A 12,748-nucleotide genomic window follows, 5' to 3' on the forward strand; every position below is an offset into this window, starting at 1 on the left:
GCTTCTCAATGAACAGCAACATTCATTCACACTGTCGTCTCAGTCTGGAACCTGTTGCAGTGGGCGATGGAGCTGAGAACGTGACTCATCACTCAGACGAAAAGCTGTTTATTTTGTGTTCTTAGACAACAACATTTTAACCCCTATGGAACAGTTTACTAAAGGAAGTATGACTTGAAACTTTACTTTTATTGTTTTAAATCATCTCTCAAAACGTGCTTCTTCTGGATAGCTCTTGCTTGATAGATTTTTGTTACTATTATGTACCGTACATCCTTTTCCTTTGCTGTTAATTTGAAACTATGTTTTAATATTAGATTTTTTGTCCTTGAGTTTAGATGTTATAATTAGCTATCTTTGTTGTTGTTGTTGTTGTTGTTGTTGTTGTTGTTGTTGTTGTCTTGCTACAAGTGTTAGTATAATGTATTTCTAGCTAAAGACCAGTTACAGCTGGAATATACATCTAATCTAATTAATTTACGTCACTGACTATTTATGTTTTCACTTTATTAGTTTTTCTGCTACTTCTTTTGCAAATGATCAATTTGTGATTATTTTGTACACATTTATTTGTATATTTTAAAAACAATTGAAGTAAACTGAACTACACACAAATGAGTGTGAAGATTAATAAGACCTTTCACAGTTTAATGGTGACCGTTTATTATATGTAAATCCAAATGATAGTTGCTGCCTTTACAGCGTCGAAAGGGTTAAGAACGCGTTTCCTGCACCTGTTTGGGATTTGAAGTCCAATCTGGAGGCCATTTCCATTGCAGCTCATTCAGGAGCCTGACCGAAAGAACTACAAGCCGCCTGTGAGCTCCCTGCCCCGGCCCGGCCCGCCCCGGCTCTCCGCTGCTGCTCCACGGGACAGGAGAACTTCCTGATTGACCCACTAACCACAACAACAGCAGCCGGATCGCGAGTCCGTGTCCGGGGACGGAGACACTTGTCCTCTGCGGTTGTAGCCACTTAGCTCCGGTTAGCTCAGCACGCAGATAAAACACCTGCTGTAAAGTGCTAATCTCCTGTTAGCACGCTACCTGTTCGTCCATCCAACTCCGGGACAGCAGCGGGACTCTGCCTCCTCTCCTCCCCGCCAGCAGCCTCGTCCGCCCGGGTAAGTGTCGAGCTGGGACTGGGGGAGTGAAGCTAAGTGATCAGAACTTGTGTGTAACTTGTGAGGGTTATTGCACTGTAGCATCATCCGGTGCACTTTTACTCTCAGTTTCTCACGGTGTCAAACTTCAGCTGGAGGGGGAGGGGGGGTAGTTTCGATTCGGTCCTAGAAGTGTCCTCTAATGTCCATGTTCTGTGTCCGGATGCTGTCAAACCCTGGTTGTTGACATACTGTCGTCTGCTGATGTGGCTCCTCTGTGCAGGATCACATCACCTAGAGACTCTGACACTACACAGTAGGTGAACCGAGCTGTGATGTCTTTATTTATTCATATTTATTTGACGTTTACGTGGGGTCAGCATCAGAACACCAGGATCACCTTATAGTGGTGCGAGTGTTTTCTCTCTCTGGTGTGTGTCAAGAGGAAGTGTCCACCTGCTACTAAGGGAAAGGTTTTATTATAATGTATAACAAGGCTAGTGAACCACAGGGAGAACAGGTAAAACGCTTAGGCTGGTACCAAAGATAGATAGATAGATAGATAGATAGATAGAGTACTTTATTCATCCCTGAAGGGAAATTAAGTTGTCATAGCAGCCGGTATATTTGAATACAATAAAATACAATACAATACAATAGAATAAAATTAAAAATATTGAGGTAGAAAGAATAAAAAAACAGAAGCACAAGATAAAATACAATAAAATAGGTAGATAAGGTGCAGTGGCAAGATGATGGTAAAAGTACTGATGATATGATGGTAATGGTATTGTTAGACAGTATATAAGAATAGTACAGTATATATAGTATATAATATAACATAATATATATTTATATATGATAGTAATTATACCAATATAAAAGCAGTATATGGTAATGGCAGCAACAGTATATATAATAATAATGGTGATATAATAATAGTAATTATAACATGTACACATGTATAAATATGTGTATATAGACTTATGTAAACAAGAACATACAGAGAATATGATATATAGTAGAGGTATGAATATGAATATAAGTATTTGACTATACAATAGGTAATATAATATACTATTAGTCTAAGAATATGTAGACAGAGTGTGCAAAAGACAATATTATTGTATAAAATGATATATAATATCAATATGGTGTATATGAACACATATCACATATGATGTGAAGTAAGTGTATATGGAGCGGAGTGTTGTACAGTACACAGTGCAAGGAGACAGGTTTAGTGCAGTTCTGTGATGGTGGCTCTGACAGAGGTAGATCCCAGAAGGTTTGTAGTTAGTTATTAGCGACCCATCTATTTTACATTCTTAAGTTTCCTCCACCTTAAACCAAGTTTAAGAGATCTTTGCTCCTTCATTTGCACAACCCTTATTGAACTGTATTTAATTGACCTTCCAAACATTTATAATTTATCCCAAATTTGACCATGGATTTTGTATTGCACCAGGAACATGTGTCCACCTGACCAGTATTTCCTTTTTGAAATCTAAATCAGTTATTAGGGGTTTTCTTTTGTTAATGTCAAACTAAGGTTTAGTATGTTCTGAGAGCACAGGTGGTTCACAAATAATCATAATGAACATAAAGCACACTGAACAGCTGACTCTTTATATGTGCTTGTAAAATCCAGCTTGGTTAATCATTCTAGCATTAGGAGAGCCGAGCCTGTACACTTTTTGCCCAGAGCAGGGCTACTGGTAACAATGTCTGTTTGTTACCTCCCAGTTAAAACTGTTAAAAACACTGAGCTATCTTTCTCTTGAAATCCATCTATTAGGACTAAGAAACACTGCCACACTGGTCCCATTATAACCCTAATCTTTGTGTAATAGAGGTTATCGAAGGGCAAATCAAAGCCGGCAGGAAACCAAAGAGTTCTCTGATTCGAAGGCCGCCATAGCGCTGTCGTCAGATCAGCAGGTGCTGACTCATCGGCAGCTTGAAAAGACACGTGCTACTGAACAGAGCCTTGGAATGTCAGCGACTCTCCCTGCCCTCGTCGAAGTGATCTGATGTTTGCTGAGCGGAGCGAATCATGACATCTCAGATCCTGTAAAGTTGTCCCACAGTAAACAGTGGCAGGGGCAGAACTGGTCCCGGAGGTGTCAGGCGGGTGTGTGTGTGTGTGATTGTGAGAAAGAGACGCAACACAGCCCGGTGACAGAGGGCGTATTTTCCCTCATTGTAACCACCAGGATTCACTGCATCCTCATGTCGAGGCTGAGCAGAAAATTCATCGACGTGTGAGCCAAGTTTCTATATTTATCGCAGTGACATTTTTATTGCGGCAGTAATATTGGAGAGGGTGTTTCTTGTCAGGTGTGACTCATGCCTGGTTTGTCACCATTGCAGTCCAGCGGAAGAGTAAAGTACACACTCTGCAACATTGCTGTTATATGATTATGCATCTGTAAATTAAAGCCCTGCTGGGAATTGGCTCACATGAGGGTTTATGACACGTAATGAAGACATAGAGTCACTGCAGTGAAGGAGCCATTAGAAAAATGTATTTTATGAACTTATTCCACCTTTGACTAACTTTCCGTTCCCTCTTTTATTAGCAACATTAAATATCCCCAAATTTATTAAGCAATTTATTATCCTTTTTTAAAATCCCTGTCTCTGTCATTGCCCTCCTCCCCCGCCATCCATCTCTCTCTGCTTGTCTCCCTGTCCTGCCCTCCTCTCCTTCAGGTCCTCGTCCTCTCACGCTGCGTCAGTCCTCGTGAGTGATTGGAGACAGTGAGACGGGCATCTGTCGATAAGGACACGCACACAAAGGGCCATCGAGCGGTCAAGGATGACCATGGACCACATGAAGAATGAAGCCGACGCCTCCTCAGTAGACTCCATGGCTCTGTACACTGTGATGTACCCCGTCTTTAACCAGGTGAAGAATGCCGACTCTCTGTACAAAGTTGAAATAAATAAATAATTCAAAGATGAATAAATAGGGCCAAGGTTTGTTGCATGAGAAAGAAATATATGACGTATTCCTATTCAGGTCGAGCAGAAGGGAAGGGTAGAGTGTGTTTAATGAAAATGCTGGCTGAGGTTTGTTGTCGTGCCAGAAAATCAATAATGAAAAATAAGAAGTAATAATCAACAATTTAATAAACAAAGAAGAAATGACAACATAACAAACACGCCATAATCATACAGTAATGTGGAGAGACCACACTGCTCTAACTGGGTTACTGTTTATATATGAAAGGTATTTGATGACACAGCTCTAGAAATTAAATTACTGTACTTGCAGGTTAGATTTTCGAAGCTATTTTCCAACATGAACTCAGCCGAAGGTCCAGAATAATGGGTCTGCAAAATTTTGTGTGTTTCCCTTCACATATGATAAACACGGCAGGAGAACGTCTTTGCTGACGCATTCACAACAACAGGAAAATGTCCAAAACATTTAGGCGAGAGATCCTGTCTGAGTAGAGAATCCAGGAGGCAGGACGTGATGTTTGAATTCCATTGCGGAAATCAATATCTGCTTCATAATACATCCAATATCAACACTTGCATCGGCCCTTATCACTAAAAGCTCTCAAATCTCCTTGTCTTTCCAAGCTGACATTTTATCTGCATCTTCTATGTGAATGTCACCTTTTTTTCATCCTGAGATATTTGTAATCCTCCAGTTTCACATCCTTCGCTCACCGTGAATGTCTGGACTTCAGTGCCTGGAATGTCTGAAATCAGCTATAGTCTTGATGTGTTATGCATATAGACTTTGTGGTTTTATGAATTACATTTTTTTACCATAAAAAATGTGCAAAGATGGAAAAGAGGACAGCTCCCATGAAGTAAAGCCAAAGTGTCAAAAAGACATCAGCAAGTACTAAGTAGCATGCAATACTTAAGTGTAAGGAATATAAAATAAAATGTATAGAAACATATGAATGTAAGACATGGCAAACCATAAAGTACCCAGTGCTGTAAACAATGCAGCGGTGTCAGGAGGTTTAATAAAAATGACGAGACAAAGAAAAGCGGGAGAGGATGGTGGCACGTACTTGAAAACAGAACAACGGGCTTCATTTATCAAACAAATTACATCGCAGTTTGTACTGAAAACAATTTAAAACTGACGTCTATGGTCTTTATGTAGCAAATCAATGAGAAAAACGCACTCATACAGATAAATAAAAAACAAAGCTATTTCATACTGCACCGTAGAAAACATCGTGTATGAAAGACAGACACTTTAAATTGTCAAATTAATCTCTTTATTTAACACCCTCTTCAGTTTGTCTTTGTTCCAAATCCCTTATTTCTTGTCTTTCCACTCTCGAATAAAGACAAAAAAACCCACAACATTATAACTACAAATCCAACAAACTTTTTCTTTCAGTGAAGCTTCATCCTTAATACCAGAATATCCGCTCAGAGGAATTGAACACACTGTTTTTCCTATGAGATGTAGAATAGAGATGAGCAGACTCAGCTCAGTACACAGAACAACACAATAACACACTGTCCTTCTTTGATACCGCAGGTTGCCGGGCTTATATGTACTTTCTGCAGAATTACATTTCAGGAGGAGGAGAGAAGCAGTGATAAAAGCTAAGCTGTTTGTGTGTTTGTTTGTGTTATGGTTCGTGCTGCTGGCTTATACGTGTGTGTCTGTGTGTGTTGCAACTTTCAGTTGGAGCAAGTCAACTTATCAGCAGCACAGACCTTGAGAGCAGCTTTTATGAAGGTGGGTTTGTTTACTGTCTCTCCCTTTTACTTTTCAAATAATTTCTGCCAAGTCAACTCTCAGGTGATTTGTAGATTTGATCAGTTTCAATTCCGCCGAGTAACGAGGGGGCGACAGTAATTACTTTCAACTGTTTGTTTGTTTGTTTGTTTGATTGTGTTAAGGCTGAGAAAGAGAGCCCAGGTCTGACCCAGGACATTGTCATCAAAGTTCTGGAGAAGAAGAAATTAAAAGTCAACTACAGTGAGTCTCTACTGCGCATGGCTTCAGACGATGTGGAAGGTAGGTCGCTGGGTGCTTTTCCAGACGCTTTTTATTTTGGCGGCCATGTTGTCAGATTAGAACAGCCACACTATCTGCATGAGAAGCACATCTCTTCTAGAGAGTCAGGGTGTCGCCTGTTTTCTCTGTGTACTGCGGGGGGGATAACAGCATTATATACACTGAAAACTTATGAATATGTCACAAACTTAAATAATTGCAGCACTTCCTGTACTTGTTTCCAAGTAAAAGCAGTCTAGTGTTTCTGTTGACTGAATCGTTCATGGTTTGCAACAGGGTTGTTATTGTTATTGTACGAGCGGAAGATGCACTACTTCATACCGTAGAGTCCTGGCATTTAGTTGAGTACATAGGGTTCTTTTATTCAAGAAGTCATACCAGAAACCCAACAGGTAAGCAATGCACGTGCTGCACACAGATGATAACTGTGTCAACTCCAGAGGAAGAAACACAAGTCTTTCCTTCAGAAACAACACCAACTGCCTTGCTCAAGGAGACTTCATCATGCTGGGTGATCGCCAGCTCAACTTGCCTGGGGTCTCTGTTATTTTTTTATCATATTGCATGAGCTCAGTTATCCACTGGGGGGAGCTGTTTCCCCACAAATCGTCTCCTCTCCCAGCTCTCAAATATTCCTCCGTCTCTGTCTGTAATTGAATTCCTTGTGCTCTGTACAGTGATTGATGGTAGTAATGAATTCACGCGCACACACACAGACACACACACACATTTTGGATGAATTTTAAATGTACCTCCCTTCATAGCGTATCCCAACTTCTACCACAACACTGCCTTTACTTGACAAACTAAACACTTTAGAGTGCACACACATTCAAACACACACACACACACCTCTGTTGATTTTATTCATTTGAATCGTAGCCGTGTCTCTCACACGTGTGTTATTAATTGCTTCCTCTCGGTGTCTCTATTTGCATGTGTGCAGACACGTGCGTCGCTGACATCACTATTATTTCTCCCTCTTCCTCTCTGTGGTTTCAGAGTTCATCATTGACAGGCGAGAGCCCGAGTTCCAGGAGCTGAACGAGAGGGCCGGAGCTCTGAAACACATCCTCAGCACCATACCAGATGAGATCAATGACAGAGTGGCCTTCCTGCAGAGCATCAAGTAAGCCAACTCAGTGCGTGTGTTTGAGTGAGTGGGCATTACACAGCAGATTTATTTCTACATAACAGCTTTTCAGTCAAACCTCTTATATTATATTAAACCTCGTATTCATTGATTAGATTCTCCAAAAATGACGGGAGGACATTTTGCAATAATTACCTTATTAATATATTTTGTCCTTCAAAGACAATTGCTTTGATACAGTGTGTCTCTTCATAATGATGAAGACCCTCCTAACATAGAAACATAAACAAACAAAAGGTGATCTTCGGATGAGATGTGTTTGAATATGGAGAAAAAAGACAAGAGTGGCTGCAACTAGATGCGACTCTCTTTTATGACGCTCATCGGGTACAAGGTGAAAAGTTGATCCTCTAGTTGAGGTCAGTCTGAGTCATCACACACTCACAGCCACACTCACACCTGCTTAAGCAAGCGTCTGTACATAGGTCGTCTGGGGGCGAATCAACACAGACGGTACAAACAGTCTAGTGGGTGAATTGATTTGAATGTGTGTTGTGTAACACACTTCACAGTCTGTCTGCACACAAACACACACAAGAGAATGCTCTGCAACACATCAGCACCTTCAGTTAGCAGAATCGTTTTTTTTTATACATATATAAGTGAAAATGGTTGAAGAAGTCAATGACTTTGTTCAAATTGATATTTTATCCAACTGGTCAGTTTTGCTACTTTAGATCAAGGAGTGCTCTAAAAAATGTGTTTTTCAAAAAATATATATTTAATTTGCAACAAGAACATAGAGTAAAATCAAACCATCAGGGCACCAGTCTTGAGCATGGGGGGGCACCACTCAACCAGTTGGATAATTGGGCCCCCCGTCATGCTCAACACTTGTGCCCTGATTAGATTCTGTGTGTACGGAGGTTTGAGTTCAGACACGGCCCTCTGCTGCAGGCCTTCCTTCCTCTCTCTCCATCTTTCCTGCCTAAGTTCTGTCCTGTCAATAAAAAAAATCTTTAATCTAAAAAAATATGATGAAGTCTTGAGCATGAGGTTTCATGTGCAACCTTGGAAACAGTGTGTATTCAAAAAGAATCTCAGCTCAAAGGTCCACTTGCAAGTGTGCAGCTTTTCATCAGCCATTGGGGCTGGCTACGGTTTAGAGATCAAATCATAACTGGGTTTCATGGGGAGAACCGCTGATTTCTTTTAAGGTTGAAAGGGGATATTTGAGGTGGTCCGGGCAGCCAATCAGGGTGCATTCTAGGCGCCTTCTGTTTTAGGTGCACCGAGCACACCCAGCGAAGATGGAGATATATATATATATATATATATTTCATCTGGCCTTGGAGCACCTCGGGATCTGCCAGAAAGAGCTGGAGGGGCTCGGGAGAGAGAGAGTCCAGACCGGAGCCCAGACAAGGGGAGACAATGGATGGTTTTCATTGGGTCTTAAAAAGCCCAAAATTCTTGAATCTGAATTTACCACCTTAACAAAGTCTTAAATATGTTAAAATATTACATACTAGGTTTTAAATATATTTAGGTTGGTCTAAATTATGGAATTGCAGTGTGACATTGTTTTTTAATGTCTCAGTGCGTTGTAGTTCTTTCTCAGTGATAAACAAGACCAACATGGAAAACTGATACTACACCACACTGCACTTTTAATGTGTATTCTCTACTATGCTACTTCATCATCTTTAATTATGGGCGAACATAAGTAGTTCTGGGAACTCTGGTATTCCTTTATGTAATAGATCTTAAATTTCATTCATTATGGTCTTAAAAAGGACATAAAAGTCTTAAATATAATGTACAAAAGATGCAACACAAGCATTTATAGATACCAATCTTAATGTTACCGATGTCTTTATGTTGTGGGATAGTGATGACTAACCTATAAGATTCTATATTTTTTTTTTCTTTACCTCTATGAGCTGCACTATTGGCACGCACGCACGCACACACACACACAAACACACGCACACACACATACACACACACACACGCACACAGACACTACGGAGAGAAAGCGAGAGAGCTTTCATTTCCTCGGCTCACTTTGTCATTATTTTGATCGAATTCAGTCCTAGCGAGTTGCTGCTCGAGCTACTTACCCAGCGGACAGCTTAGGAATAAAATCAATTCAAAGGGAATGCTAAAAATTAAAGTTATGGTACGGCAGATTTCAAGTGAGTAAGATGGGAGGGGGGAAAAAAAGAAGTGGATGAGAGTCAGTTTGTGGGAATATAGTAACGAGCAGGATCAAAGAAGTGCAGTTTCAGGGTTATCCCTGCCTGATGAAAACAGACAGATTTTGAGATGCTGTTTCTTTTTTTTCAATGTGCACTTTTTGCCGGTGTCATCCACAGAGATATTGCCAGCGCCATAAAGGAGCTGCTAGACACCGTTAACACCGTCTTCAGGAAATACCAGCATCAGAACCGACGGGTACGTAAATACATGGGGAGGAGAGAAAAATGCAAACACACTCACGGTCGCTGTGAAATATGTGGAGCTGAAAGTCTGTCTGTATTTATTGTTAAGGCACTGGAGCAGCAGAAGAAACAGTTTGTGAAATACTCCAAGAGCTTCAGCGACACGCTCAAAACCTACTTCAAAGACGGAAAGTATGACACTGTTTCTACTTCCTTCTGTTTTAGGAGTTTGGTCTTTTTCCCTTTCTTTTCTGTGTTTTCACTCACTCATTCAACCATACACTCACACATACACACTCTGTCACCACCATGTAAATCGTTGTCGTTTGATCACAGACCCGCTTCCATCAAATCCGCCACTGCTGAATAATTCCCATGACCCATTTCCCGTTGAATTCATGCTGGCGTGTATCCTGTGAAGCCCGACATTCTCCTTTCCAGCCAGATCAGAAATGTTTCCTGGATCAATACTGATACTGTTGCCATGGTTTCTTTGCTGTGTGATTGACACCCGTGTCCCTTGTGTCTCTGTCACGGTTGTTTCCAGAGTGATAAACGTGTTTGTCAGCGCCAACCGGCTCACCCACCAAACCAACATGATACTGCAGGCCTTCAAGACTGTGGCGTAGCAGCCGGAGAAGACACTCGCACACCGGGAGGCAAAGAGTTGACATCAGGCTGTGTAATTTGTAAAGACATTGTCTTATTTTGAGCTGTTTAATTTATTGTTTTGTGGTTTTGTGGGGAGATCAGGTTGTTTGAGGTTAAAAGGAAATGAGGTTGACAGTAATTACCAGGGATTTTTACTCTTTTTATGTTGCTCTTTTATCAGATCTTAAGTCCATATTTCAATTTTCCTTTACATAATTCACTTTCTGTTCATTACAATGTAGGTCTCAAAACAGAATAAGGAAAGTGTGATTATTTTCATGTCCTTAAATGTACGCTAATGAATGTCTTTCGAAATTATAATTAAAACAACTGGCATTCTGTTTCCAGACTTATCCACAAATATTTTGTTCTTTGACTTAATTTAATTGTGATTTCATCTTGTAAAAACTCACAGTGGTGTCTTCTACTCAGCAGTAATATCCTGCCACGTTGAGCGTACATCATTTTCAACTTAAGTGGGAAACGTTTAGATCCTATGAAGAAATGCAGATCTGGAGAAGCGCTTGGGGAATATAACGTGAAAGAGACTGTGTTCCCCGTCTGTTCTCTGTGTCCTGCTCTGGTCGGCTTCACACTGTGCATCATAAACACAGGCAGTAACACACCAGCTGTGCAGTCTGTCCCTGTACTTTAGTTACAGAAATAGTTCCTCATTTACTGTCTGCTAACAATAGATAATCCACCATGTAAAATAACACATGGGACGCTGAAGATCCAACGAGCCAATGTCTTTACCTCTGCTAAGGAGGTTATGTTTTCACCCCTGTCCCTTAGTTTATTGGTTTATTGGTTGGTTTATTTGTTTGTCAACAGGATAACGCAAAGAATACCGGTTACTACCATTATCCAGAAGTGAAAATATCCTGGATACGAGCTAATAAGGTCATTTGGAGGCAGAGTGTGTGCAGTTGGGATTGTTATATGTGGAGCCGTGATACTGAGGTCCCACTGATACACACGCTCAATGCTTTTGATGGGTACTTTGAAGTTTGGTTTGAAGTATGTCCAATCCACTCACATCGAGGACGGGGGGGTTTGTGAGGACATCAGGTGGCGATGGAGATGTTTTGGCTTCATTCTTGAGGAGCTGACATGTTATATGGATTCTATGTGTGCCCCAGTTTTTTCCCCCTGTACATCAGCGGTTACCAACATGTATTTGTATATCAGCTTTCTGTTAATTATCATGTTACCCCTCAGAAAATGTGAGTAAAGCAAATCCACCTTGAAACGTGAAGAGTGTAGATAAACATACAGTAGATTACATGGTATTACATAAAGCTGCCACACAGAGAAATCCCTGTGTCAACACTAAAAACATTGTGTTTTGATATTTGTCAGCATTTAATTATAGACCCCAGTTTCCACTTCAATGCCGAGGAAGACCAGAAACAGAAGATGACATTTGCTTCAGGGAAAGAGAGCAGGAGAAGTTACAGAACTCCATCTTAGAAAGTTGGACCCTCTCACACTTTCTAAACGGAATAAGGAGACAAATGGACATTGATAGAGATCGATACAGTCTCAAACTAGCATTGAACAACTTATCTGAGCTTTAAACCATGTCCCAGAGAATGTGAAGCAGTACTTAGTAAGACCTTTTACAACAATTACATCTTTGTATTTGAAAATACATGTGTTATTTCTTTTTCTGTCTCCATTCACTCTCTTTCTGATGCAGTGGCCGTGACGGAGTTCCTTCAGCCAAATTTTATTTATTAAAAATTGTCAACAAGAGTCATGAAGTGTGTTAAGAAAAAACAAACTTTTCTCTTCATTGTATTGTGATTGAATGGGATTCAATATTTGAGAAATAGTTTCCCAATGTGAGTCACTTTCCAGATTTCCATTGTTGTAAGAGAAGTGGTTTATTTTCGCTCGGTTGCTCCATTCTGTTTTCTCTTGTGCGCCAAGATCCACCAATTTCATTTCTCCCTCCAATTCCAGCGAGTTCATTCTTCTCCCTGTATAATGGTGGATTTTCTGTGGTGGATTTGCGGTGGGCTATTTGGAGCTCTGCACTGGCTCCTGCGTGCACTGCTCTAATCCAATTGTAATGGCGTTAATTTCTTAAAGCTCTATTATTGAAATCGCTGAGACCTAATTTTCTGAGATCCTGTCGCCGTTGACGACTGCAGTAATCAGCTAATTCGAGTTATTCCAGGTCATTAAAGTTGCACGCTAGGATTTGTCCTGGTCACTGAAGCAGCAGGGAGGAAGTGGACTGATAACATCTATGTTGGATGTAGAACTTAGGGGTAATTTGTTCCAGTTTAAAAAACAACTTTTGTTGCAACTGTTTCGCGTGTGTGTGTGTGTGTGTATGTGTGTTTTTGTCTGTGTGTGTGACCCACTGGATGCCCCCTCAAAGGCATGCGAATGACACTATAAAGCTCTGGCGGTGTGTGTTTTATTATTGTTCAGGTCCG

General features: G+C 40.6%; 1 protein-coding gene across 1 annotated transcript; it reads left to right on the forward strand.

The window, feature by feature from the left end:
- Nucleotides 1-848: 848 nt before the first annotated feature.
- On the forward strand, nt 849-10,639 carry LOC133003268 (programmed cell death protein 10-like). Its single transcript, XM_061072943.1, has 8 exons — nt 849-1,123; nt 3,818-4,013; nt 5,775-5,828; nt 5,993-6,110; nt 7,113-7,239; nt 9,582-9,660; nt 9,757-9,839; nt 10,195-10,639. Exons 2-8 carry the CDS (start codon nt 3,924-3,926, stop codon nt 10,274-10,276), a joined length of 633 nt encoding a protein of 210 aa, XP_060928926.1. The 5' UTR covers nt 849-1,123; nt 3,818-3,923; the 3' UTR covers nt 10,277-10,639.
- The last annotated feature ends 2,109 nt before the right edge of the window (nt 10,640-12,748 follow it).

This window comes from Limanda limanda, chromosome 6, assembly GCF_963576545.1.
Source record: "Limanda limanda chromosome 6, fLimLim1.1, whole genome shotgun sequence".
NCBI lineage: Eukaryota > Metazoa > Chordata > Actinopteri > Pleuronectiformes > Pleuronectidae > Limanda > Limanda limanda.

What these genes read in the sequence shown, in the direction of transcription:
- LOC133003268 (XM_061072943.1), top strand. Translation starts at nt 3,924, where the DNA reads ATGACCATGGACCACATGAAGAATGAAGCCGACGCCTCCTCAGTAGAC. An exon ending in TGTACCCCGTCTTTAACCAG is followed by an intron (nt 4,014 to 5,774) that starts GTGAAGAATGCC and finishes TGCAACTTTCAG; the next exon opens with TTGGAGCAAGTCAACTTATC. An exon ending in GCCTTCCTGCAGAGCATCAA is followed by an intron (nt 7,240 to 9,581) that starts GTAAGCCAACTC and finishes TGTCATCCACAG; the next exon opens with AGATATTGCCAGCGCCATAA.